General features: G+C 53.8%; 12 protein-coding genes across 12 annotated transcripts; 6 read left to right on the plus strand and 6 right to left on the minus strand.

Annotated features, from left to right (window-relative positions):
- Positions 1–1,017: 1,017 nt before the first annotated feature.
- On the plus strand, positions 1,018–3,067 carry J4E78_004009 (uncharacterized protein; the record flags this gene model as incomplete). The annotated part of the gene is made up of 3 exons (XM_049364641.1): positions 1,018–1,107; positions 1,157–1,476; positions 1,777–3,067. 3 exons carry the CDS (start codon positions 1,018–1,020, stop codon positions 3,065–3,067), a joined length of 1,701 nt encoding a protein of 566 aa, XP_049223719.1.
- Positions 3,068–3,925: 858 nt separating this feature from the next.
- Positions 3,926–5,720, minus strand: J4E78_004010 (uncharacterized protein; the record flags this gene model as incomplete). Its single annotated transcript, XM_049364642.1, has 2 exons — positions 3,926–5,406; positions 5,456–5,720. 2 exons carry the CDS (start codon positions 5,718–5,720, stop codon positions 3,926–3,928), a joined length of 1,746 nt encoding a protein of 581 aa, XP_049223720.1.
- An 807-nt stretch (positions 5,721–6,527) lies between these two features.
- MSH3 (Mismatch repair protein msh3) lies at positions 6,528–10,011 on the plus strand (the record flags this gene model as incomplete). Its single annotated transcript, XM_049364643.1, has 3 exons — positions 6,528–7,317; positions 7,378–9,877; positions 9,930–10,011. The coding sequence occupies 3 exons, from the start codon at positions 6,528–6,530 to the stop codon at positions 10,009–10,011; spliced, it is 3,372 nt and encodes a 1,123-aa protein (XP_049223721.1).
- A 346-nt stretch (positions 10,012–10,357) lies between these two features.
- On the minus strand, positions 10,358–10,797 carry J4E78_004012 (uncharacterized protein; the record flags this gene model as incomplete). Its single annotated transcript, XM_049364644.1, has 2 exons — positions 10,358–10,524; positions 10,602–10,797. The coding sequence occupies 2 exons, from the start codon at positions 10,795–10,797 to the stop codon at positions 10,358–10,360; spliced, it is 363 nt and encodes a 120-aa protein (XP_049223722.1).
- Positions 10,798–11,335: 538 nt separating this feature from the next.
- J4E78_004013 (uncharacterized protein) lies at positions 11,336–12,549 on the plus strand (the record flags this gene model as incomplete). The annotated part of the gene is made up of 2 exons (XM_049364645.1): positions 11,336–11,384; positions 11,519–12,549. 2 exons carry the CDS (start codon positions 11,336–11,338, stop codon positions 12,547–12,549), a joined length of 1,080 nt encoding a protein of 359 aa, XP_049223723.1.
- Positions 12,550–12,994: 445 nt separating this feature from the next.
- Positions 12,995–13,898, minus strand: J4E78_004014 (uncharacterized protein; the record flags this gene model as incomplete). Its single annotated transcript, XM_049364646.1, has 3 exons — positions 12,995–13,576; positions 13,636–13,774; positions 13,819–13,898. 3 exons carry the CDS (start codon positions 13,896–13,898, stop codon positions 12,995–12,997), a joined length of 801 nt encoding a protein of 266 aa, XP_049223724.1.
- A 704-nt stretch (positions 13,899–14,602) lies between these two features.
- J4E78_004015 (uncharacterized protein) lies at positions 14,603–15,814 on the plus strand (the record flags this gene model as incomplete). The annotated part of the gene is made up of 3 exons (XM_049364647.1): positions 14,603–14,775; positions 14,828–14,966; positions 15,023–15,814. The coding sequence occupies 3 exons, from the start codon at positions 14,603–14,605 to the stop codon at positions 15,812–15,814; spliced, it is 1,104 nt and encodes a 367-aa protein (XP_049223725.1).
- A 542-nt stretch (positions 15,815–16,356) lies between these two features.
- On the minus strand, positions 16,357–16,993 carry J4E78_004016 (uncharacterized protein; the record flags this gene model as incomplete). The annotated part of the gene is made up of 2 exons (XM_049364648.1): positions 16,357–16,793; positions 16,843–16,993. 2 exons carry the CDS (start codon positions 16,991–16,993, stop codon positions 16,357–16,359), a joined length of 588 nt encoding a protein of 195 aa, XP_049223726.1.
- Positions 16,994–19,754: 2,761 nt separating this feature from the next.
- On the minus strand, positions 19,755–21,607 carry J4E78_004017 (uncharacterized protein; the record flags this gene model as incomplete). The annotated part of the gene is made up of 3 exons (XM_049364649.1): positions 19,755–19,878; positions 19,934–20,728; positions 20,775–21,607. 3 exons carry the CDS (start codon positions 21,605–21,607, stop codon positions 19,755–19,757), a joined length of 1,752 nt encoding a protein of 583 aa, XP_049223727.1.
- A 416-nt stretch (positions 21,608–22,023) lies between these two features.
- Positions 22,024–23,302, plus strand: J4E78_004018 (uncharacterized protein; the record flags this gene model as incomplete). The annotated part of the gene is made up of 2 exons (XM_049364650.1): positions 22,024–22,156; positions 22,206–23,302. The coding sequence occupies 2 exons, from the start codon at positions 22,024–22,026 to the stop codon at positions 23,300–23,302; spliced, it is 1,230 nt and encodes a 409-aa protein (XP_049223728.1).
- A 219-nt stretch (positions 23,303–23,521) lies between these two features.
- On the minus strand, positions 23,522–25,281 carry J4E78_004019 (uncharacterized protein; the record flags this gene model as incomplete). The annotated part of the gene is made up of 2 exons (XM_049364651.1): positions 23,522–24,388; positions 25,120–25,281. 2 exons carry the CDS (start codon positions 25,279–25,281, stop codon positions 23,522–23,524), a joined length of 1,029 nt encoding a protein of 342 aa, XP_049223729.1.
- A 287-nt stretch (positions 25,282–25,568) lies between these two features.
- J4E78_004020 (uncharacterized protein) lies at positions 25,569–26,601 on the plus strand (the record flags this gene model as incomplete). Its single annotated transcript, XM_049364652.1, has 2 exons — positions 25,569–25,721; positions 25,783–26,601. 2 exons carry the CDS (start codon positions 25,569–25,571, stop codon positions 26,599–26,601), a joined length of 972 nt encoding a protein of 323 aa, XP_049223730.1.
- Positions 26,602–26,739: the final 138 nt, after the last annotated feature.

The raw sequence follows: 26,739 nt of genomic DNA on the forward strand, positions 1-26,739 counted from the left end.
GGCTGATGGACAAGCTGGCTGGCCTGCGACTGGGCACGAGCGAGCGAGACCTCACACCGAGCAGCAGCACGCCGGGCTTCTCCAACCCTCTCTCACCTGAGTCCTCAGACATCGCCATTAGCTCCTTTTCCGTCTTCAAGGGAGCCAACCCGTCGGCACTTGCGGCGAAACCTCCACAGCAACCGCAGTCTGAGCCTGCAGCGCCACCTCGCAAGGTCGTTCCCCAGGCCCCGCCGCAGTTCATCACAGAGCAGCAAGGCGCTGGCATGATGGGTTCACTGAATGCGCTATCCGGCCCTGCGCCCATGTTCCAGTCACGGGACCCCCCTGGACCTGCAGATGAAGACGACAAGGACGACGGGCTGTTTGCACTACCGATAAGTCCACGAAGCCCCGATGTGGGAAAGAGCCCGTTCTCGTTTGCGGTGAACGAGACAGCCCCATTCTTGAAAGAGGAGAGTGCCGTATGAGTACTGTCGTAGACGAATCTACGGGTGCATCAGGGCAGCATGGGTGCGGTGTGTTGGTCACAGGGTCGATGTAGCCCTTTTATGAAAGTGATACCTTAGTGGCTTCCTGCCGCTGCGAGAATTCATTCTAGTTGGAATTATCGAGAGTGATATTCCCGTCATCATCACTGCCAAGATATAGTGAATGCAGCATGGCGGATGTACCGTGAATGTCTCAACATGATGTGGGCACCTCAACGACGAGTGAAAGCGACAAAGGCCAATGTGTATGAGATGCAATCCTCAGATATACTTGCCGGTGACTGAGTAAATCAGCAGCGTAACTGTACATGGTGGCTGCAGACTAGGTGAAGATCGCTGCACGTACCAAGGCGCTAGAGGGCGTCGCTGACGAAAGTTGCCGACGCGATCTCAGGCGCAACTTCGACGCTCCCACGGTACTGTCGCAAAGCCCCCAACACGTCCAGCTCCCCGTCATCCTCCGTCGCACTCCTCTCACCCCCGATCACGAGACACAACCCACCGGCACCGATTGACGCGCGACAAAATGCTCACCACCGGACGCGGCAGCATTGCCCAGATACACTACACGGGCGAGGAAGCTGCGGGTGAGATCAACAAGCTTCTCAGCGCGGTCGTGAGTACTGCCCCGCCTGACCGCAACCACGTGCTAACCCATGCTGTAGGTAGAGAACGAAGACGACTTTGAGAGATGGGAAGCGCTCGTCACTCGCGCCTCTGACCTCGAGGGCGGCGTGACCCGCAACTCCAGCCCGTCCGCCATCGAACTGGTGCGCAACGTGTACGACTGCTTCCTGACCAAGTTCCCGCTCTTCTTCGGATACTGGAAGAAGTATGCCGACCTCGAGTTCTCCATTGGCGGCACCGAGACGGCCGAGATGGTCTACGAGCGCGGTGTCTCGTGCATTACACCCTCGGTCGACCTGTGGGCCAACTACTGCACCTTCAAGATGGACACATCGCACGACAACGACATCATCCGAGAGTAAGTCTTGCCTTTCCTCCCCTTCCCTCCTCCCGATTCGCAGGCTCAATCTCGCCGTAGCCAGCGGCAAGTCTGGCGCAGCCTCGCGTTGCGCCTGCAGACCTGACACAGTTTCGTTGCATGCCGTTTGATGCACCCTCTTACTGCCCCGTTACAATATGCCCCACGAAAGAGCGAGATCGTACGCTAGAGTTCTGAAGTCGATGGCATTGCCGTCCTCTGATGGCACGAGAGGTTACTTTGCAAGATCACCCCCTCCTATCCCTCCCCATACTTACTTTCAACATGCTGACCTACTAGTCTGTTCGAGCGCGGTGCTCATTTCGTTGGTCTTGACTTCCAGAGCCACCCGTTCTGGGACAAATACATCGAGTTCGAAGAGCGCATCGGCGAGCCAACCAATGTCACCAAAATTTACAGCCGTGTTCTACACCTGCCCATCTACCAATTCGCCCGATACTTCGAGAAGTTCTCCGTCCTGCTTAACAGCCGACCAGTCGATGAGCTAGTCGACCCCGATACCCTCGAGGAGATGAACAAGGCGATCCAGCTGGAGAACCAAGGACAACCAGAGAAGCCAGCGCTTGAGATCGAGCGGCAACTGCGCAACAAGATCCACGAGCACTACTACACCGCATATGGCAAGACACAGCAGGAGGTGACCAACCGCTGGACTTTTGAGCAAACCATCAAGCGGGCTTACTTCCACGTCACAGAGCTCGAAGATGCCGAGCTGGAGAACTGGCGCAAGTACCTAGAGTATGAGGAGAAGCAGGGTAACTTTGAGCGCACTTCTTTCCTGTACGAGCGCTGCCTCGTTGCTTGCGCGCTCTACGACGAGTTCTGGCTGCGTTACGCCCGCTGGATGTTTTCACAGGGCAAAGACTATGCAGAGAACACAAGGATAATCTACATGAGGGCTAGCTGCATATTCGTACCAATCTCGGCTCCTGAGGTACGTCTGAACTGGGCGCGATTCGAGGAGAAGCTGGGCCGTACTTCTGTCGCACGCGATATCTACTTGGCCATCCTCGACGAAGCCCCCGAAAACACCGAGACTCTCATTGCTCTAGCCGGAGTAGAGCGACGCCACGAAGGCAACGATGCGGCCGTCCGCCTCCTAGAAGAGCACATCGGTCGCTCAAACAACCACATCGGTGGCATACTAGCTGCTGAGCAGGCACGCATACTCTGGCAGTGCAAGGGCAGCGTCGACGAGGCACGCCAAGTGTTCAAGGACAAGCACGAGCGATTCCTGGACTCGCGCGAGTTCTGGGTCAAATATCTTGAATTCGAGATCGCACAACCCTCACCCGATCAGGAAGAGGGCCATACCCGCATAAAGGCAGTGCACGAGCTGATGCGCACAAAGGGACGCTTCTCCGCAGACGTCTCAAAGGAACTCTCCCACTACTACATGGCTTATTTGATGGATCGTGGTGGCAAGGACGCAGCCGAGGAGTACATGCAGCTGGATAAGGATGTCAACGGGTATGTATCATCTGCTAAGAGCGACCCCTCCCAACTCCCATCCCAGAAGAAACGTAAAGGACAGCCTCACAATGCAGCAAACAAACGTCAGCGCAAGTAGTTGTGCTTTAGGTCTCCCCAGCACAGCGAAACTGCGATGCGCGCTGCTGGTCGAACCATGACTCTCTAGTGTCTATCATACCCCTTCTTGAACTTTTTAGTATTTACCATTTCCTGCACCTGCACGATCACTAGAAAACGTAATACACCACGATTCTCGTCCTCTCATTATGCTTGCTGACATTGCGTGTTCAATACAGTGCAAAGCAGATCGAAGACGCCGCTACTGCTCCTCCTGTGCCTCAAAAGCCTGGTCACCGAAGCCGCTTCTAGGAGTGCGATAGTAACTTGGTATGCGCCTCTTCGATGCCCTTTCTCCGTTGCTTGACTGACGGTACGGCCCAGACGAGGTGTGACCATCCCCATTCACCCGAGCTTTCCACACCCGAATACTGCGCCCCAAGTAATGTCTGGTCAGCTTTCCGCACGTCACGTCGAGGCAAAAAGCCTTGATAAGATTGCGATATCCAAACCAACCACCCTTGTGATGGGCAGGCTCCAAGCCATGAGTAGACCCGCGCCGTCTGTCTTATTCTCAGGTAAACACCATCCTGCCCACTTTCCTCTAATTCTGTTTTCTACACTGTAAAATTCCTGGCGTTATTTCTTCGCATGCGATATCGATGTTATGAGAGGACGTGCTCGTAAGAGACCTTGTGTTAGCTTGGGTAACATTAGGTCGATAGCCGCTCGTGTCGAGCTGGTGTATTTGTACAAAAGATTGCAAAAGATATTGTAAAGACCATCACCAGATCATGCACAGTGAACGTCCATCGGGAGGAGTTTCATCAATACTTGAGATCATTCATGACGCATAGGTACCGTTCAGCCATAACACCACCCCCACCCCAGAACTTGTCTACACGACAAACCCACCACTATTCTTCTGCCTCGGCTCACCCGCCGCCTCAAAAGTGCCATTCATCAAGCGCCTCAGACCCTGCGCGGTACTCGACCCCGGCGCAACCCACGTAACATTACTGCCCAAACCCTTCAAGAAAGCCGTAGTCCCATTATCAAACCCATACTCAAAGCTGACCTGCGCCGGCACCAACTGATCATGGATCCGCGGCTCGGCCAGCGCCTCCGCCGTCGTCATCTCCCCATCGAGGATATGAAGCAGATTCTGGATCGTAGCTGTGATGATGCGACTGCCGCCCGCCGCGCCAATAGCGACGTAGAACGCGCTAGCGATGGACGAGGAGTTGAGGTGCTCGACGATGACGGGCGAGATGGAAGATAGAGGGCGTTTACCGGGACGGATGAAGTTGGCTGGCGAGGGGATGTATCCGAACGCGTTCGTTGTGTTCGGGATGCTGAAATCGTTCATCTCGTTGTTCATGATGACACCGGTCTCAGGAACCACGAGCTTGCTTCCAAAAAGCAGATTCACCGTCGTCGTCAGTGTAACGGCCATGCCGCTCTTGTCTGCCGTAACGATGTGGCTCGTTCCGGGTGTCTCGAGGGATTCAAGACCAGCGGGGTCGTAGTACGACACGTCGAACGTTTTGGTGTCGGAGATCTTGGACCGGATTTCTTTGGCTGTGGCTTCGGATAGCATTTGCTCTTGGTATGTGTCTATGCCTGAGAGGAAGAGGGGGTCGCCTAGTTCGGCGCGCATGCCGTAGGCGAATCGCATGCTTTCGTCTAGACGGTGCGTGGTTAGGTTGATGTTTTCTGGGTCGCCGACGTGGGAGTAGCCTTCCATGATTTTGAGTGTTGCGAGCGCGACTTCGCCGCCCGAGGGCGCGCTGCAGGCTGTGAGCTTGTAGTCGCGGTAGGTTATCGTGGAGGGCTTGCGGATGGCGACTGTGTAGTTGGAGAGGTCGGCCAGCGTCATGGTTCCATTGGCGGCTTGCAGAGCACGGATTGTGGCTGCTGCTATGGGGCCGTTGTAGAATGCGTCGGGGCCATTCTGGGCAATGGTTTCGAGCGTGTCGGCATAGCGCTTCCGCGTGATGGTCTCGTTGAGCTGGAGGAGACGTCCTTTGGGCGCGAAATCGAGAGCAAACTCCAGGTCATCGACTAGGAAGTTAGAAGATGAGGTAGCAGAGGCCATGTATTTGACTAGATCTTCGTTGACTCTCCAGCCGTTCCTGGCAACCTTGACAGCTGGGGTGAGCACAGTGGACCATGGCAGGACTCCGTAGTTTTCGTGAAGATGTTGAAGACCACGGAGTTCACCAGGGACACCGGATGCGAGACCGCCGTTGATACTGGCGTCTTCGTTGTTCTTGTACATGTCTTCAAAAGCAGCAGCTGGGGCTGTCTCGCGGAAGTCAATGAATTCATATGTGCCGTTTGGTGCGCGGACGAGCATGAATCCTCCTCCACCGATGCCTGTAGTTGTTAACATGCAATTCAGTCAGAAGGTTTGGAAGATACTCACCTGAATGGTACATGCCAACCACGCCTACACATGCCACAGTACCTACCATGGCATCGGCAGCATTTCCACCCAACTTCAGCAACTCAATACCGATGTGACTGCAGATATCACTTTCCGAAGCAACAGCGCCCAACTGGCCGTCCTCCAGTACGGGCGGCGCAGGGTAATCGGAGGACCATGACTCCGCGCTCTTGACCGGAGTACCCAAGACACTCTGCAGCGTCAACAAGCCGGTGAAGCACTTGACCAGCGAACCGCGTGCCATATTCGCAGCAGCACAGTATTGACGAAAAGATGGAGGAAGAACAAGCTCACCAAGCCAACGTGCCGCATTCCAAGTGCTCATCATGCAGATTATATACTAGCCGAAGTCGGCTTGGTGGATACCGCGTTTGCGCCCTGCCTTCCTCGCCCTGGTGATAGCCACGGCAATAACTGGTAACGGTACGCGGCTGGGACGGATTAGGAAGCTGCAAACGCACGAGGCTGGGATTGCGTGCGAAGCTGTCGCAATGCACCATTGCGGGCCGAGCGTGGACATGTTCAGGTAATCATATACTTGTGGTTTTGCGTAGTTTGGCCTATCGACGTTACTTGAGATAACGAAGCCGGGCCGTTGTTGGTCGGAGATAGGCGGGGGTGATAACGGTGGTCGCGTGCTGGGGTGTTTGTATGAGCAAAGAGAAACGCTGGGGATGAATGCATCGTCGTATGTGTAGTCATGACCTGAGAACATTACGGATCAAGCAGCCGTTAAGCTTCGTTGACAGCATGTCGTTCTGTCAAGCTTCAGGGCTGGATCTTCCGGCCCGCCTAGGCAGCCCGGCTGCAACTCGACCATGAAAGAGGAAGCAGCTCGCTTTAGACTCTTGATCAGAAACATTGACTTGAGAACCCCAGGCTTGGTTTGAGAGCCGTGTTCCTGGAGGATGTAGCAGCCAAGCACGCGGACGAACCCCAGGAAACGTGACACCGTGATGTAATCTGAAGCGATTCGCGTCGCCTGTCTGACGCGTCTCTAGCTTTCTCCACACGTACACCCGCCATCCGTCGCGACCCCACGAATCACCCAATGGCGCCAAAAAGTACCCAATCCTCGTCGCAGCCCAAGTCGTCGCAAAAGGGCACGCAGCGGACCATCTCCAGTTTCTTCGCGAAGAAACCGTCGCAAACGCCCAAACCTGCAGCTAAACCTGCTCCCAAGGCACCTTCTCCGCCCGTAGCCAATGACGCACCCCAAGAGGAAGACGACGACGAGGAAGACCTTCCGGTCTCGCAGTCAATTCCTGTGCGCAAGCGCGCCATAGACGAAGATGACGCAGCTCACGATTCCGGTCGCTCCTCCCCCTCAAAGCGCGTCAGATTCGAAAAAGACGACTCGCCCCGACAGACGTCTGCACCAAAGCCTTTGAGAACTGCCGATAGGACGTCCAAGTTTCTATTCTCTTCGTTACCCGCTCCACGGGAAGAGCACCCTGAAGAAGACGTGGATGCCGCAGCTTCGCAGAAGCAGAAGGAGAGGCTACACGAGAAGTTTGTCAAGAAGCTCGGTCGACCAGACAGCTTTGCCGAGCTGAGGAGGCGCAACAAGATCATATCTGAGGACAACCCCAATGCCAATGGCGAGGAAGGCGAGGGCGACGAGGAGGAAGAGGATGAGCCACCCCAGAAGCCCGCCAAGGGAAAGAAGGGCGCTGCGACGAAGAAGGCAAACAAGCTGACGCCGATGGAAATACAATACCTGGACATAAAGCGAAAGCATCTGGATACCGTCATCGTAATGGAGGTTGGGTACAAGTACAAGTTCTTTGGTGAGGATGCAAGAACGGCATCAAAAGAGCTGGGCATCGTCTGCATACCGGGTAGGAACTCCAGGGCGAAGTCAACGTGATACATAGCTAACTTGGGATACCAATGTTTAGGAAAATTCAGATACGACGAGCACCCTTCCGAAGCCCACCTCGACCGATTCGCGTCCGCCAGCTTCCCCACGCATCGACTGCAAGTCCACGTCAAACGTCTTGTACAAGCAAACCACAAAGTCGGAGTGGTGAGGCAATTGGAGACAGCCGCGCTGAAAGCGGCCGGTACCAACAGGAACGCTCCATTCGTGAGGAAGCTCACCAATCTCTACACCAAAGGCACATACGTGGACGATGTTGAGGGCTTGGAGGCGCCTACCGAGGGCTCAGGCGCAAGCGTACAGTCGACCGGATATTTGCTTTGCATCACCGAGAGCAATGCAAAAGGCTGGGGCACTGACGAGAAAGTGCAAGTTGGGCTGGTAGCCGTCCAGCCTGCGACTGGCGACATCATCTACGATGACTTCGAAGATGGTTTCATGCGCAGCGAGATCGAGACACGACTGCTTCACATCGCGCCGGCAGAGTTTCTCGTAGTCGGCGACCTGTCCAAGGCTACGGACAAGCTGATCCAGCATCTGTCAGCCAGTAAGACCAACGTTTTCGGAGACAGATCGCGGGTGGAGAGGGTAGAGAAGCCGAAGACGATGGCCGCGCAAGCTTACAGCCACATTTCGAACTTCTACGCGGGCAAGATGAAGTCTAGCCAGGAAGCAGACTCGGAAAAGCAGGGCGCTATTCTGGACAAGGTACATCAGTTGTCGGAGCATGTAACCATTTGCCTCTCCGCGATGATCACATATCTCAGCGAGTACGGCCTGGAACACGTCTTCGATCTCACAAAGTACTTCCAGCCTTTCAGTGCCAGGTCTTACATGCTGCTGAACGGAAACACACTCTCTAGTTTGGAAATCTACCAGAACCAAACGGACTACACTTCGAAGGGCAGCTTGTTCTGGACCATGAACAGAACAAAGACCCGTTTTGGGCAACGGTTGCTGAGAAAGTGGGTTGGTCGACCCCTTATAGACAAGGAGAGATTAGAAGAGCGCATAGCAGCGGTGGAAGAGCTCAAGGAGGGCGAGAACACGATCCCTGTCGATAAGCTCAAGTTCGTGCTCGGAAAGATCAGGACAGATCTCGAAAAGGTGCTCATCCGCATCTACTACAAGAAGTGTACAAGGCCAGAACTGTTGGCAGCTTTGCAAAGTCTGCAGGAGATTTCGAGCCAATACTTGTCGGCGAAGACACCCGAAAAGAGTGGTTTCTCCTCGTCGTTACTGAGTGAAGCTGTTTCGAGTGTTCCGAAGATCTACGATGACTTGAACAGCTTTCTGGAGAGAATCAACGCCAAAGCCGCAAAAGATGACGACAAGTACTCGTTCTTCCGCGAAGAACATGAGGCCGAAGATATCAACGATTTGAAATTGAGCATTGCCTCTGTTGAAGACGACCTCAACACGCACCGAAAAGACGCAGCTGCTAAGCTGGGGAAGAGCAAAGTAGACTTCGTTACTGTAGCTGGCATTGAGTACTTGATCGAGGTCAAGAGGAAGGCACCCGAAGAGAAGAAAGTACCTGCCTCGTGGCAACAGATCTCAGCTACCAAGACTACATTGCGTTTCCACACGCCAGAAGTTAAGCGCATGCTACAAGAGCGAGATCAGTACAAGGAGTCGCTGGCGGCGGCATGCGACAAAGCTTACATGGGCTTGCTAGAGGAGATCTCGTCCAAGTATCAACAACTGCGGGACTGTGTAGCTTCTCTAGCCACACTCGACGCCCTCCTTTCCCTGGCTACCTTGGCAAACCAGCCAGGTTACGTCAAGCCGACCTTCACAGACGACATAGAGCTCAACATCACTGGTGGTCGGCATCCCATGGTCGAGCAACTGCTCCTCGAAAACTACGTCCCCAACGACCTCACCCTTTCACACGATGCTACCCGTGCTCTACTGATCACAGGCCCCAACATGGGCGGAAAATCCTCTTATGTGCGATCTGCAGCTCTAATCGCCATCATGGGCCAAATCGGCTCCTACGTCCCCGCAACGGAAGCGCGACTCGGCATGCTAGACGCGGTCTTCACCCGCATGGGCGCATTTGACAACATGCTCAAAGGCGAATCAACCTTCATGGTCGAGCTCAACGAAACCTCCGACATACTCAAATCCGCAACGCCGCGCTCCCTCATCATCCTCGATGAACTGGGCCGAGGAACCTCAACCTTTGACGGTGTCGCAATCGCAGAAGCAGTGCTCGACTATGTTATCCGCGACTTGCAGTCACTCACGCTGTTCATCACACATTACCAACATCTAGCCAAACTGTCGAGCCGCTTCTCCAACGGGGAGCTGAAGAACGTTCATATGCGCTTTGAAGAGCAGAACGGTGGGAAGGAAGTCGTGTTCTTATACGAAGCTACTGAAGGTATTAGCCACCGGTCTTACGGGCTGAACGTTGCGCGGTTGGCGAGGGTACCGGAGAAGGTCATTGATGTGGCGGAGGTCAAGAGTGCGGAGCTTGAGGAGAGCATGGGGGCTTGTAAGCTGGGGAACCTGTAGGTCGTACCCAATGTGTTGATGGTGAGATTGAGTGCTAACATTAAGCAGGTCGCGCATGATGAAGGGTCTGTTGACTGAGGGCTCGGAAGCAAGTCTTGATAGACTTGTTGAGGGTATTGAGCAGCTGTAAGATATGGCTGTGTTGTATTATATGGAGATGCGACGGGCCATCGTTCATGGCAAAAGGTGGAAGCATCAGGCGTTTGATGACCGTGCATACGGGTAGTAGATTTGCGTGTATCAACAACGCATCGCTGCGTCGTCAGTTGGGGTCTTGCCGAAATGGTTAAATCGCGCAAACGAATCACATCACCGTCGACAAGACCATGTCACTGTCTTGCTTGTGGTGTATTGTCATTGTTTCATTTCATGACTATCATAACCATATCCTTGTGATCGTAGTCAATGGCCAGCGGATCTCCTGTCCTCCCGGCTCATGGTATACCCACCATCACGCCTTGTCCTAGCTGAACAGCTTAACCGAGACGGGTCTCCTTGTCCTTGATGGGCATATCGGAGCCAGTGGTAGACTTGTACTGGCCACGGATGAAGTCGCTGATCTGTTCGTCCTTGGCTTGCTCGACGGCGGACTCGTTGTCCTGAGCACCCTGGCCCATGAACTTCTCTTGGACGAAGTCGACACCTAGTGTGAACAGTTAGTACGTGTCAAACAGTTATAGCACGGCATGGTAAATGTGGGTTGGATGGAGGACGACATACCCTTGTCGAGGTAGTCCTCGTTCTTCTCGCTCTCCTTGCCGCCGCCAGCAGCGGAGTTGAGCTTGTCACCGATGCCACCGAGGAAGCCACCGGAGCCGGAGGACTTCTGCTCAGAGCCTTGGCCTTGGACGACCTGCTCGTTGACGGACTGGCCTTGGTTGTTACCGCCGCCAGCGAGCTTGTTGACGAAATCCATGATGTTTGTTTGTTGTAATTGAAGGTAGGTAAGGTAGATAAAGAGTCAGAGTAGTAAAGGCAGAAGTAGTCGTGTGAGGTTGTGATGAGTGATAAGCCGAGTGCACTGGAGGAGAGAGAGCTATTTAAGCAGCTGATTGCAAGGCAGGGATGGTTGATCTTGGAAACGGGAGCACCGATGGGTCAATGGGGTCAATCAAGATCTAGTCCCTGGTGACAGAAGCCTTGGTATTGGAGCTAAGCGCGTTTGATAGGTGCGTGTCGCAGCGTGCAAGGAGGCTACGGGCGACGTACCTGATGCGATGCTGGTCTTGGTCGGCACTGCCCCGCCCAAATGCGCGCCGACGTCATCAGACACCCCGCCATCGCGGAACCTGAAACTAGTCCCTTTGCGAGGCCAAGCTCCGCTATCGCGTCTTGCACGTGCGAGCGACCTTGCGACTAACCTTGGAACCTTGCGATTGTAACCTTGGAATTTGTTTTGCTTCTTTGAGGGGTTTTGTTCAGATCGACGCGGCTGTGCTGTTGTCGTCATCGCCATGATACCCATCACGATTATCACGGGCTTCTTGGGCTCGGGAAAAACAAGTACGTAGTAATTTTCAGCTGCTTTCTGAGGAACTAGTAGCACAGTACCAGCACGTCGCATTGCGTGTGTATAAGCCGTCAAGAACGTGTAAATCACATCGAGAAGAGTTATAACCTTGCTAACCTCCTCGCAGCGCTCATCCTGAACCTAATTCCCCAACTACCCAAAACCTACAAACTCGCGCTCTTGAAGAACGAATATGGCGACATCAAAGTCGACACAGCGCTCGCCTCCTCAGCCGCTATATCAGGCGTACAAGAGCTGCTCAATGGATGCATATGCTGCAACCTCGTCGGGCAACTCTCCGACGCCCTCGAAACGCTCGCCAACGACGTAAATCCCGACCGCATAGTCATCGAGACCTCCGGCTCTGCCTTCCCCGCAACACTCGCCATGGAAGTAAACCGACTGAGCAGAGAAACGGGCAAATACGTTCTAGACGGCGTCATGAGTGTGATTGACGTGGAGAATTGGAAGGGCTACGAAGACACGAGCTACACGGCCAAAATGCAGGCACGGTACACGGATCTCATTGTCCTTAACAAGCACGAGCTTGTTAGCGAGAGACGGTTGGAGGATGTTGAGGATGCAGTGTTGGCGCTGGAGGTGGAACCGCAAATACCCAGGACGAAGAGCAGGAAGGGGTGGGTGGATAAGGATATTGTGTTTGGACTGGATGCGAGGCTGGCAGGGGTCACCGAGGAGAACGGAAGCGCGCACGCACATGAACACGACCATGATCATTCAAGCGAAGTCGAGGTCCTCACGGTCACACTGAAAAGCAAGGATGGAAACAGTAGTGTCGATACTGCGAAACTCGCCAAGCTCCTCGAAGACCCAACAAAAGACGAGGTGTACCGGATAAAAGGCATTTTGTACTCTTCTACGCCGCCGAAATCATCGGACGCTGATGCGGACGCGCACCAGAAAGTACAGGAGGGTCGAGCAAGATATATTCTGAACTGGTCATTCGGTCGCTGGACATTTACTCCAGTTCCGCTACCAGCTGGCGAGAGCTCTAGTGAGGAAGAGCCGGCTCTGAGGTTGACGGTCATCACGGCGAGGTATGAGTCGACGAAGTGGAAGAAGCAGATTGATTCGTGTGGGCTCATTGCGTTGGAGGGTGGTGCTGAGGGCTCGTTGACGGTTGAGAAGATAGCATAGGGGAGGAATGCATATTTGATATACCCAGCTCAGTCATTAGACGCATAGAGTAGACTGCATACAAAATTCAAGATGCCTTTTTTGCATACTCAGCGTTCACATGTATTCCTTCTCGCCGGGGGCGATAGTCGCATGCGCGATTGATGACTAGCGTGGTGGGGCGCTGATGCCAAACGTCGCCAACTCTTGTCTCGTGCCACTTCTTTACCAAAGACACGACACTCACAGCACACATCACGACGCTTTGAACGATACATATCTGCTACGCATGCTTTTTAGTTTACATTTGGGTTACTTTATCGCCTTTGTCTGCTTCGATGAGCTGCCTTCTCCTTTTGCCTGAGCTTCAAACCTCAGGCGTAGGCTTCTTTCGCACTTTTGGTGACGGCTTCGACTATCTTTACCCCTTAGTCATTAACGTGCTACACGGTAAGCGACTAGCTGCCTAGTTGCCAGTGAGATGTTTCCTTTTCAAGGCCTTGTTCTTTTGAGACTTTGCCGGTGATCCCGAGAGCGTCTTGTACAGCTCTTTTGCTGTCTTGAGATGTTCGAGGAAGTCCGCATGGTTCTGGACGAGACCAAGGAATTCATCAAGCTGACTCTGTCCCCAGACTTTCTGCTCATGCATGATAGCAGCTGCCACAATGAGTTGCTGCAGCACGCCTCCCTGATCTTTGCAGATTTTGTCCTCACCGTACATCCAGTCCACAAAGCCTTTCATCGATGCCGGTCCGAAACGACCCCGGGATATGAGCTGCTCGATAAGCTTGATGTAGGCCGTATCGATCAGAGCCTGGTACTTTAGGAACTCGCCGAACTTGATCACCTCCAGATGGAACTCCACCGACTTCATATTCTGAGTGAAGTCCTTGTACAGCGTATCAGGCTTGTTCTCCGCATGGGCGATGTTAGATACTTCGGTGTCGATGTGTCGCTGGTATGTTCCGAGGTAGATGCAATTGACAAATCGGTCCACGACGATGGGGGAGAAAGCAGGAAAAGGTATCTCGCACGGTCGCTGTGGAGTCTGAATTTTCAATGTAAGTATACTATTACATGACATCACCTCGACTCAGGTGTACGTACGCCTTGGAAGAGACACTTCAGCATCCAGTCTGCAGCTGGACCACTGAGCGCCCACGCTGAATGTATCGGGAACAAGATACCGTTCGAATTAAGGAGGATGTCACAACCAAGCTTGGAGCCTAGGACGCCGCTGGCGTGCCTAACACGTTAACGCTAACTCTTGTGTCTTGGGGGTAGACATACTCCATGCGCACAAAATCCGCTGTCGGTAGTTTCAGGTGCTCATTCTTGTCGGCGATCTGAAGTAGGTTCTTGAGCGACATCCAGCTTGGAGCTGATGGCGTCGGCGCTGTTCCAGATGACATTGCGTCCCTGGTCTGGTAACGTATTTCAGTGTTAACGGGATTTTCGCGTCAAAGAGATGCAAAAAAAGAAGGAACAAACGTTCATAGTGGGGTCAGGCGGTCGAGCGCTGAGTACTGTGCCAAGAGGTTCGGCTAGCAGTGAGAGTGAATCGTATACGCTCACCTCGGGCGGGCGAGAAAGAAAACAAAAAAATGAGAAGCCACAGTCAGGGTCGAACTCACGGCAGCAAAAAAACGAGACCCGCAATCGCGATGTAGTAAAGGTAACACACCATTTTCAAGCAATCAGAACCAACCCTATGATTCTTGTTATAGACACGGTCCTGAGCACCCGCTCTGCCAAGCAAACTTGACGAACCTTGACTACCCTACGATGGGGACTGAGAGTCTCGATGACAAGTTTTGCAATTCTATCATATGTAACCAGATAATGGAGATGACGGCTACGCGGTGGGGTGGAGACTCTTCTCCTTCACGTATGACGTATCGGGTTACGCGCTCTCACTCTTTCACTTCTTCACGTCTTCTCACTTTAATGTCCTTATCTCTTGGCGGTTTCGTTTGCGCTGCTATCTAGCCCACAGCAAGTACAAATTTTGTCCTCTGAGTCTCTTGCACAACACTCCAATAAGAATTCCGCGACATCTACGTAGACCGGCGAAATGGCGTCTCATAGTACCGATCACGATACCTCTGACGTGGACGAAGAATTCGGACCAGTTGAGTCGGCGCCAGCCCACATGCCCATTGAAGAGGTATTCTGTCGGTTACTTGGTCACCCAGCGGCCACCAGGAGGCAGATGAAGAAGAGCTTCTACCCCAAATCGACAAACAGGTACATCCCTCTCACGGCAGGCTCAATATGACAGAATACTTACTAGTGACAGCGGTACACCCGAGCAGTGGCGTAACAGACGCGGAGTGGACGTCGTCCTCACTGACTCCAAAGGCGCAGAATGGGGCGTACACAAATCAGTCATCTGCACTGGCTCGGCGCCTATGGGCGACTATCTGTACAAGCCCGACGTGAGTAAACTATCTGATCAACATTCTCATCGGAAAGCTACTGATATAATCACCAGAGCAGCAACTTTGTGTACACAGAGGACGGGAAGATCAAGCTCCTAGTCGCGGGATTTGAGTCATTCGCCATCGACGCTTTTGTCCAATCCGACTACTTCGGGCGATACGTACTCAGCAACGCCATAGCGCTCAGTCGAGCGCGGAAAGTCCCTGAGACAGGACTCACGATAAACGCCGACGAAATCGCCCCCGGTCTTCAACTCCTTCATCATCTAGAAGTCCTTCGACTCGGTGATCGTCTTCAGCATGCAGTAGCAACGGAGGCATTTGGGTACATCCAGCTGCTCTTGGGCCGCAAGACGATTGGGCTGGCAGACTGGTTGACGTTCATGCAAGAGGTATTCCATGGGCAGAATCCGATAAGAGATACTACACTGGGCCAGCAAGTTCGCATGATTGTGGCGGCATATGCTGCGTACCATGACAGCATCTGGTTGGGGCACGAAGAGTACCGTCAGCTCTTCCGAGGTGCGCACAACGTCTTCGCAGGACTGTGCACTGAGATGCGCAACAATCAAGCTGGACTCGCCATTGGTGCTTGCTACGTTACCGCCTCTCAGCATATGGGACGTATGGCGATTTCTTCCCTCCCTAGCGGAATCTCCCTGGACTTTGCCATCTCGGCACACGCTCATGCTGCACAACCACAAGCACAGCCGCAGCCGCAAGTGCAACAAGCACAGCCACCCGTACAGCCATCTACTCAGGGTCGGGACGACACGCTGATATTGCCTCATATCCAGAGCATGCTGGACGAACAGAAGGGCGTCAAAGACCGACACGCAAGATAGGCTTTGACAGATACCTTGGGATCTCGGAGGAGCTAGTTACAGTCTAGTATGGGTCTACCGACTACGGTCATGGTACTTGAAGGCGTTGGTACCAGCTCGTAGACGTTTGCCGTATACGAGGTATTTGGCATGATAGTCCTCAGTTGTACAAAAGACGATGTATTCCCATACCCTGTTGATGAGTCGACGTTTGATAGCCTGTTTCCAGTGGAGAACCTCCTGGCATAAGCATGCAGAGTACATCTGGGTAGTGATAAGTGTAGGTAGTCGCAAAGTCCAGGATGAAAAAGCCCATACCTGATGAAGCATTCTGGATGTTATCTCATGTTTGTGTCACATTCCCACATTCTCATATCACGTCGGACTGCTCATACGACGAGATGGATCATGTGAGGTAAGACATATTGCATTATATATACAGTCATTACATGCCCAGTCATCGGACTTTTTCAAGCTCCCACGATTAATAGCTGAGCTTCCAAACTCCTCTTCCAGTCATTAACTACATAAATATCCATCTCCCCGTAAACCATGATGTCAATTTACAGCATACCAAGAGCGAGTCCAAGAGCACCAATACCCATGGCGGCGCCAGCAGTCTTCATAGCAGCAGGGTTGCTAGTCTCGGCAGGGACGGTGTTGGTGTTGGTATCTGTCTCGGTGGTGGTGGCAACGAGGCCATCGCTACCGGTGGTGACAATGACGGCTACCGAAGTGGTCTGGATGACGGAGGTGACGGAGACGGTGTTGGTGTCAGTGACAGTGTTGGTGTCGACGGCCGTTGTTTGGACTGCGCCAGCGCCTCCTCCAACTACGGTGGTGGTCTGGTATGCGCAGTCGGTGAGGAGACGGTACTGGTCGCTGCCGTCGTCGTTGTCGTTGCCGTTGTACTGCCTGACGCAGGCCTCGCACTGTGGGATCAACTGGTTTGCGTTGTTGGCTGTGCAGATGCACTGGAGGACGGCGGATGAGTCGTCATCTGTATGTTTGTTAGATGCTTGTTGTTCGTTGTTAAGTGTGGTACTTACTGCTGTCGTTCTTGCAACCGTTGGTGATGGAACCGACTTGTGCGCAGACATCAGTGCACTCCGCGGGGATGTTGTCGAAGTCGAAGTCAGTGTCCTGGGCAGCAGCGAAGGCCGCAAGGGCGGAGATGATGGTGAGCTTTGAGAAGAGCATATTGATTGATTGATCGTAGTTCAACTTGTTAAGAGTGAGTGTAGTGGTCTTGAATCGAGTGAGATGATGAGAAGGTTGATTGTTGTGATGATGGGCTTTCAACATGTCGAGCATGGCGACTCTTATACCAAATGTGCTCCTGCTTCCATCGCCCATCGGACAGTCTCCGCCCTGGCTTCTGCAGAGGAATCAGGTACCATGGTATTACCAGAGCCGTCGTACCCGAGTTCGCTCATGCACTTGATGAGATGGCATGCACCGTCGACCTCTGGCATTGGCTTTGCTGTTTGCTAGACGTTGTGATAGCGCCCCGATAGAAAGGGCTGAATGTGAAGTGACATCACACTTATCATTTGCATGTCGTTCTGGTCGAACCTGGAGGCCAGGCACAGTGTGTCTGGATGCCGCCAAGCGATCGAAGCATATGAAGGTTTCGCGGAGCCACGCGATGGACATGGAGACAGCGCAGGCCGACGTCATTGGTGCTTGGCACGGCGAATGTGGATCCACCCGAGCAACCGAGCGATCACGGCCGATCATCCGGAAAGCTTGTCGTTTGCTCCAGAACGCGCCGACTTTGCGGAGGAAAAACTGGAGAACGTAGGCTTAGGCTGCATGAAACGTTGTTAGTCCGGCTGTACGACAAGCATCGTCAGTCGGCGGCGAACTTCTCTCTGGTAGCTGTTACCCCTGTATGACGCAAACATGCAAAAACTTATGCTTTTGAAGTCAGTATGTCATGGCTTGTACCAAGCTTTAGAAAAATTGGTGTCTGAACCTCGCTGTCAAATGGCTTGTTCAGGAACGCAGAGCCTCCCAACATCGAGTCTGGTATCTCATTGACATCGAAGCTTCAATGCGTAACCTAGCATTAGAATTAGAATTTGTTGATAGTGCTTCAACGGAAAGACCGGAGTGGCCATCGAATTGTTTGGCTGTCAATGCATGGAGCATCCTGAAGTAGGATCTGCCTGGTATCATCTTGGTAAAGCTACGCAGGCCAAGAATGGCTGAACCCACTCGTGATAGGCTGTCGACTAGCATCTTGCCGAGAAAGCGTCTTATACAACAAGCGTGATACATCGTCCGTTGCTTGAAGCTTGAGGGCGACGGATCGTGTCGGCTCGAACGGAAGACTGAGCAGTCTATCAGTGATTATGACGCCCATGTTTTGTTCATGAGTTTCATCAACAGCAGATAGTGTACCGTCGGCAGCTTTGGCTATACTAAAATTCTGTTGACTGCCACAACTGGCAGACATTACGTTCTTTTCCTCGGAGGCGAAGTTCCCAGTGCGCATAGCTTTACCACGTCGTCTTGGCAACCCGCGCTACCACGGTTTCTAGGCCGTCATTAGCTGCATACGCTAGAGGCGTGGCAGGAACATACCGTTGTTCTAACTGGCATGACCGGCGACATGGCAAACCAGTAGGGCGGCTCTATAATAGCCACTGCGGGTAGAACATAGCGCAAGGTTAGACAATGCCGTCAGAGCCGTGTGTAGGTTCGCTGTTGCCGTTGCCGCCTTCAATAGCGTAAAGATGGAAAGTCGAGGCTCTGAGCCCGTTGCTGTGCTGATCTCAGCAGCCTTCGCCACGTACGGGATAGTCGACCGCTGCTAAACGACGAACAGTGGGCGCTGTCTAGGAGCTTACAGTCGTCCATTTGGAATGTGTTCCAGTAACCCAGAAGAGTGTGCAGGCGATGTGATGTCGAGGTAACTTGGATTGACAGCAACCCGCTTGTCAGAGTACCGGTCAAGAACGTAGGCTAAGTAATTTCGTAGAAATGAAGAGGAAAGGATGTGTCGGCGACTACGTCCACTGAACATAATTGCGAAAGCTGACCAGAACCGGGCACATGGATGCCATCGATACAGTTTCTGCGGAGGCGTTAATGTGTTCTTGTGGGCTCGCGCTCGAATTGAAAGTCCTTTCGTGAGGGACTTTGGGTGTGTACATTGGTGGGTTGATAAGTCGATAACGGTGGTTTGCCAGGGTTCGTCGAGTCGTCAATGTGTGTCATTCACCATCGAAGATACTATACCTTGTGCATATGGTTACTTGTAATTCCATCCCTAACCGTGCGCATTAGCGTGATTCCGATCTGATAGCTGCACATATGCGTTGCTTACGTGTATTATGCTCGACTGCGCGGTCTCCGTTGCATCTCTCCTCCAAAAGGGAGCATTTCACCTGCTCATCGATATGAACTGGACCTCGTAGCACAGTACAGCGCGGGTAAGGCGCTCATGCCTCGTTATGACAGTCGGTCACTTCGCGGGAAGTTGCTGAGACGTGGCTATCGTGGTAGGTGGTTGTGGGTGTTGCTTGAGGTTCAAATGAGTGCAACATCGTCCAGGTGGTCTGACCTCGAACGGGAATAGCACATCAGCACTGTCGTTATCCCCGGCCGCTCCTTCTTGCTTAGTCTGTAGGGGTAACTACATCTGCTCACTCATCACAGGCCCAGGCACGTCTCTCAACTGATAGTCTTTCATTAATAGTGGCAGTCAAATGATGAAAGAATGTGTTGCATCTACGACCAGTACTCCCACACAGCCCCCAATGCTCCATACCAATCGTCACATATTTGTGTATCATATCCGGGTATCATTGCCACTCAAAGACTGCACACACTACTACTAGGGCACGTTCCAAACAGACACTGTGAGAGACATGCCTGTCTTTTTTCTAACCTATACCAACATGATCCTCCAAAGGACAGATGTGATGTAAAACCTTACAACAGCACGTACCCTCTACCTAGCTTGCACGGCCGGAAAGTAGCGGGGTCCGGAGTACCCGTAGAACTGGACACTCTCAATGTCGATGTTGCCATCGTGTTTCGGGCTCCAGAACTTAAGTAGGACGTGTCTTCCCGAACTGGAGAATGCGTTAGTAAACCGATGGCCCCCTAGGGTGACCAGACCAAACTTACATTGCAGGATGAAATTTGATTGTGATCTTGTTCTTGTTCTTCGCAATGAAGAAGCGCGCATGTGGGGGTATGAGTGGCTCGTCATGGGTTCGTTCGGAAGGTTCGATGCGGCTGGGCGCAGCTACACGAGACGCTCGGATGGGCTCAAGATAGCGCTCTCTCCGCTCCCGCCATTCGCTGTATGTGCTGTAGTCGAGAGCCGGCGCGCGACGCAGCGGACCCAGGCGGGGAATGACTTCATCGTCATCGTCGTCGCTGTCTGGACGCCAACGGCTTTCTCTTCGAAGGCGGTCGGCCATGATGGCAGCACTGGGTACTTCTTCGTTGGATTCCGAGTCTTCATCCTCGCTGGCAGCAGTAGTAACTGTAAAAGGCGGTGGGGTAGGTGCAGAAATGCCAGCGGGACCGCTGTAAGAGTCATCCGCTGCGTGATCACAATTGTCTCCCTCTGCTTCGTCTTCGTGTTCTACCATCTGGCGCATTATCCGCCGACGCTCAGAGTCGGAGCGCAAAGACGATATCCAGTTCGCAGATTCGGCATTCAGCCTTTCACTGCGGAGACGAAGATTCTCGATGCGCTCCTCCATGTCCTCGCGAGGGCCCTGATTTGAGTATTGCCACACCGAAGGATCTTCAAGAGCCTCTCGCAACGACATGTGTTCGTTGGCCTCGTTTGGAGAACTAGGTGTCGGAGACATCAGTGGCGATGGAGTGTCGTAGCGGAGGTTGTAGGCTGAGGTGCCGGATAGGAGTTCATCTGCAGACATGGATACGAATACAAGACCTTCTTGAACGCTGGTGTTAGGTTAGCAATGATCAAAGACGAAGCGGAGACACATACGGAGCCGTAAATCCACGGTCCGGTGCTCGAATGACGATCTTCTCCAAGGCGAAAGGGGCTTCTCCGATGTGTTTCAAGAGAAGATTGCACTGGGAGCTCTCGCTACAGTATACACTTTTGTCGTTCCTCAAGACATTCTGAACCCTGTATAGCCCAGGTGGGTTGTCTCTGCGATGCTCACCGCCGTCACAGCTTATGATCTCCATGCGCAGACGCCCAGGCACTACCTGACCCCTGTGGCCGTACTTGAAGCACATGTACTCCGTAGCAGCGCTACTGTCATGTTCCAGCTTCCTCCGCTTATGTCGGCGCTCGCTGTTGAGTTGCACGATGGGGCTACGAGAGCGGGGCTGTGTATTCGAGATAGTAAAGGGATTGCTTGTCGGTAGGTCACTCAGTGAGTCAAGAACATCGTTGGTGGCGTCCATGTCGGCCAGGCGCTGTTCCCTCGTGCGGGCCTGAGAGCGGCGGAGGTAGCTTTCGCTCGGTACGGCGCGAGGTCGGTTGGGGTTTGCAGTGGGCGGCCTTCGGGCCAGATTGTCCGCAGCGTCGCTGTCACGTGGGGGACCAAATAGGCGGTGCAGCGGGCCTCTTCTGGTTGACGTGCGAGTGCGCACGCGGCGGGCAGGGTCTCTGGGGGATGACGTCGCATCGTAAGCGGCGGGCGTGGGCTCGGCTAGGGAGCGCAGCGCATTTCGTGATGCGCTCGTAGAGGCAGAGCGAGAGCCGGTCGGCGGCGAGGTCGAGGCATGGGGAAAGTCAAAGCTGCCCGTCGTGAAGGCCAGTGGGAAAGGCGCAGGCGGTGGGGACGGAGAGGAGGGTGGTCTGGGCATGGGTGACGTCGGCGCTCGCTCCCATTGAGGAGACGAGGTATGGCGAGTAGTTAGGCTCACACGCAGAGGAGAGACTAGTAGTTTACGGTGGGAGGGTAGGAGACGGCACTTGTCGAGGCTGAGGCGACGAACAAGCAACGCATCGTCTAGTCGGTCCCGTGTGGTTGGCACGCGGGGTGCGCACGGGCCACAGCAGAGCCGCACAGGCAGGCTACGAGGGTGCGAGGTAATGCCGTCACCGCTAGCTGCCTTTACTCGGCCATCTGCAAGACGCCCGTCCAGCTTGAATTAGCCCATACGCAGCCAGCGTCTTGTTGGATCCACCAACAACTTGACTGTCCTGAGTGATCGCGCAGTTCACGTCTCGCATACGCGTATCTTCACCCTCAGATACACACCCGCGCGACACAAACACCATGGCTGATCTCACCGAGCCGTCCCCGGTACCTCCGCCGGTGACCAATGGCGCGTTGCCTGCTGCATTGCCTGCCGAGGACGCAGCTGGCGAGACAGTCGCCGCCATCGCTGAGGCCGACAAGATATCCGCAGGTAAGCGCGACGCAATGGCAGTTGCAGCAGTGCTAACTTCCGCGCTCAGATGAAATCGCCCTCTACGACCGCCAAATCCGCCTATGGGGCGTCGCGGCGCAAGAGAAGATCCGCACCGCCAACATCCTGCTCGTCTCCATCAAAGCCCTCGCCAACGAGGTCGCCAAGAACCTTGTCCTCGCCGGCATAGGCTCCATCACCCTCGCAGACCACGAAGTCGTGACCGAAGATGATCTGGGCGCGCAATTCTTGATCAGCGACGCCGATGTAGGCAAGAACCGCGCAGAGGCAGCATTGCCCCAGGTGCAGAAGCTCAACCCGCGCGTCACCGTCAAGACCCTCACCACCGACATCCGCAACGAGCAAGATCCCAACTTCTACGCCGCCTACGACATTATCATATGCACCGACATGGACTTCCTCTCCACCTCCGCCCTCAATGCCGGTGCGCGCATAGCACGGAAACCCTTCTACGCCGGCGCATCGCACGGCATGTACGGCTACATCTTCGCCGACCTGGTCGAGCACAACTTCGTTATCGAGCGCGAGAAGAGCAATCGCGACACGCAGGTCGGCGCTGAGAGCACAACGAGGAGCATCAAGAGCGTCCAGGTCAAGAAGGAGAACGGAAAGGTGGTCGAGCTGGTCAACAAGCAGGAGCTCTACAGCCCGTTGATGCTGGTCAAGGACAGTCCACTCCCTGCGGATATTGCAAACAACGCCAGGAGGCTGAAGAGAGTCCATCCCTTACTCACCTGTGTACGCGCATTGTGGGAGTACCAGCGCATGGGCTACGGCATCTACCCTTCGCATACACCAACAGATCTTCAGCTCTTCACCACCATTGCGAACCAGAAGCACAAGGAACTGCTTCTTCCTGCAGAGTCTCTCAAAGCCGAAGTCCTCCGCAGCTTCCTTCAGAACCTGGGTAGCGAACTGGCACCCGTCACGGCTTTCCTGGGCGGTCAGCTGGCCCAAGATGTCATCAACGTGCTGGGACAACGTGAACAGCCCATCCAGAACCTTATGCTATTCGACGGCGAGGACAGTTCAGGACCTGTCTATGCGCTGCATCCTATCTTCCCTGGAACACCGTTACCCATCATGTCGAGCATGCCTGTCAACGCGCCGATTACGATAGTCTGAACTTTGGAAACGGAGATATGAAGCATGGTTTGTGAGATATTGCATTGCGCGATTGGATAGCAGCGGTATGAGATGTGGAAGAAAAGTAGCGTGGAAGCATGTGGCGGACAAAGCACTTGATTGAACGATACCCAAACGAAATCGCTGAGTTGACAGCGAAAAGTAATAACATCTAATACTTTCAACCCCCACCAATACCCCATGTTACTAGTGACCTATCTACTGCTTCTTCTTCTCATCCTCAACATCCCCCTTCCCAATGTTCCTAAATAACATCCAGCACAGCCCCACAAACGCGAACAAGACCACACCAACCGTCCCTCCCTCAACCCACCCAGCCATCCTCGTGTCAAGCACCGGCACATTGATCCACTCCACCAGTCCACCCGAGTCTGTCTGATTCCACGCCTTTGGCTCGACATGAATGAACCTAGTCTTGGGTCCAAACAAGCCCTCATACCCCAAATGCAAGCGATCAAACGGATTGGTAGTATGCTGTGCGCCCGAATCCGCACGGCAAGCCCAGAACACAACAGGCCAAGGGACAGGTAGCCTAGCATGAGACGCCGCCTGAGCAGGCATATACCGCAGATGCAACGGTATGCTAACATTCCAATCCCCCTCCGGCACCTCACGATGCGTCGGCAAGTCCTCCCACACGCTCTCCTCCCCATCCCCCAGACTGACCTTGGGATATTCAATCTTCTCTGGCGTGGGTGTAGCGAGTTCAAAGAGCGCTGCGGAGCCCCAGGCGGGCACAACCCAGTCTGGGGCTTCGAGATCGGTGGCCCCGGCTAGACTGCGGAGGCGCTTTAGGTTCTTGTCTGCGAGGAATAGGGCGTCGGAGAATTGGTATTTGTCGATGAAAAGATAGGAGGGGAGGGTTAGGTGGGTGTGTAGTTTGCAGGAGCGGTCTGGCGGGGTGAGGTGATGTGCTGGGAAGGTTAGGGTGAGAGTTGGGTGGAGGCCGGTTGGTTGGTTGAAGGAGGTGCTGTAGGTTAGGGGGTGGAGTTTAGGTGGGGCGGTTGGGTTCTTGGAGGCTTGGAGGAGAGGGTAGTGCCGGGTTGGGGTTTGGAAGCGCGTGGGCTCTGTGTGTCGTTAGCTTCTTGCTGTCAAGATGATGTGAAGACAGTGTAGTAGGAGTAATATACGTACTCGGTTTATCGTCTTGCCCTAGCACTGTCAAGAAACCTCCAAACTGCACATCTTCGGGATCGGCGTTTCCCTCCAAACTCAATACCCCAATCTCTACTGTCGCTTCTTTACTTGGCAGTCTGATTGTCTCAGTCCAGCCCTCGTTGGTGGATCCTGCATTGGACGATTCGGCTGTCAGAACAACGCTTCTCGAGATAGTATCGTAGTCCACATCGACATAATCTGACAGAGCAAAGCCATCGATCGCATCCAAACAATAACTTTTTCCATCTCTTTTGCAAAATTTCTGCTGGAACAAACTCTTAACTCTGTCGATGTCACCCAAGTAGCTGTAGTACTGCGAGGTGGCCGACATTGAGAAGCGTTCTGAGAGGACTGGCATCTTTGTGGAGCTGGATGATGTTGACGAACACTTCAGGTCCGAAGATATGAGGGAGTGGAGGCTCGAGCATAGGGCGTCGTCAGGCGTATCTGATAGAGGCGTGAAGAAGACGTGCAGACCAGGTGAGACACGTGATGTGAATGGCGGAGTAGATGCGTAAGGCCTTGGAGACGTCCAACGTAGATGTAACTCGTGCCATTGTTTAAAGACTTTACTTATCTACGTGCCGTTAGGATGAGTTCGCTCTTTTGGTGGACTTGAGAGTGGCAGCAGTACATACTTCTTCCGGTAGCTCATTCAGGCCGAGTGTGATACGGTGTTCCTTCGCAGCACAGACATTATCCAAAGCAAAGTATGGACCGGATTGGTCTTCGCCAACCTGAAGTTGATCGGGAGTAAACTCCTCTGGGTTTGTCACCACATAAGTTATTCGCTGTTTCATGATTGCTGTGATGGAGGTTTCGTTCGAGGTCTGTCCACGCGTGATGCTCGCGATGCCATGTGAGTAAACTGAGCTAGTGCGGAAGCGGCCCTAGCGCATGCCATCCCTGTAAAGGCCTCGGCGGTGCGTCATCGGCATTCACTGGCGCCGCCAGCTTCTAGATTCACAGCCCCAAAGCACAAGCATCTCCACCGTGTCCTTTCACATGCTTTTGCCACACGGGTGGTACATGAGTTGTCTTAACCATCCCTATCCAACACTCTCCTGATCCACGACCTTGCGACAATATGCATCTCCTCAGCTTCCTCTACCCTGCGCTGCTGGCAGCGAGTGGCGCAGAAGCCCTCCGCTCAGACAAAGTCAAGCTGGCCAAGATCGAAAGTCTCACGCTGCGCAAAGGACAGCAGACTTCCGCGCGACGCGTTGACCCTATTCCTCAGGTACGCGTTCACCCTACGCCTTTCCGCGTACCCCTCCATGCAGCCTACTAACACATCATAGCTGAAATGCATCGGCGGTTCCGCACGCGGCCTCTACGAACCCGAGATAATGCGCTGCAAGAACAGCGGTTCTGACTACGACGAAGACTCCATACAGTGGACCTGCACCGCCTCGCTCCCCGAAGAATTCAAACTCGGCTCCACAGACGTCATCTGCGAAGGCTACGATTACCCCGAAGACCCATACATCCTGAAAGGAAGCTGCGGAGTAGAGTACCGTCTTGTCCTCACGGAGAAAGGTCAAGAGAAGTACGGCAAGGGAAGAGGAAGATGGCAGAGCGACGACGACGATGACGACCGACGTGACGGACCGAAAACCATGGGCGAGAGGATTGCAGGTGGACTCTTCTGGATGCTCTTTGGTGGTGTCGTGTTGTGGATGATATATTCTGCATTGAGGAACCGCGCACAAGGTCCGGATGGCGGCGCAGCAGGAGGCAACAGACCTGGCTGGGGAGGTGGCGGCGGCGGCGGTGGATGGGGAGGAGGTTACAATGACGACAACGACGACCCGCCTCCACCATACTACCCGAACAATCCCAGCAACCCCAAGTCAGGCTACGGCGCGACACAACCGGCACAAGGCTGGAGGCCTGGCTTCTGGTCTGGCGCGGCAGGTGGCGCTGCTGCTGGATGGGCTGCGGGCCAGTTTGGCAACAGAGGCAACCGGAACAACCAGACGGGCGGCTGGGGCGCTGGAAACGGTAGTGGCAGTCGCTGGAATAACGGCGGAGAGGGTAGCTCAAGGAGTTCCTCTGGTGATAGTTTCTCCAGCACCAGGCACGAGAGCACTGGGTTCGGAGGAACCTCGCGTAGATGATGTGTTGCTTGTAAATTTCTCTATTGGCCTAAGAATGATACCCCCTTTTACGCGTTATGGACATGAATCTATGTGACTTGGATGCTTCTGGACATTGGTGTACACATATGAATAAGATATGCAGTAAGAACAATGAGC

Source organism: Alternaria triticimaculans (genome assembly GCF_023758025.1).
Source record: "Alternaria triticimaculans strain BMP 0046 chromosome Unknown scaffold_4, whole genome shotgun sequence".
In the NCBI taxonomy this organism is placed as follows: Eukaryota; Fungi; Ascomycota; class Dothideomycetes; order Pleosporales; family Pleosporaceae; genus Alternaria; species Alternaria triticimaculans.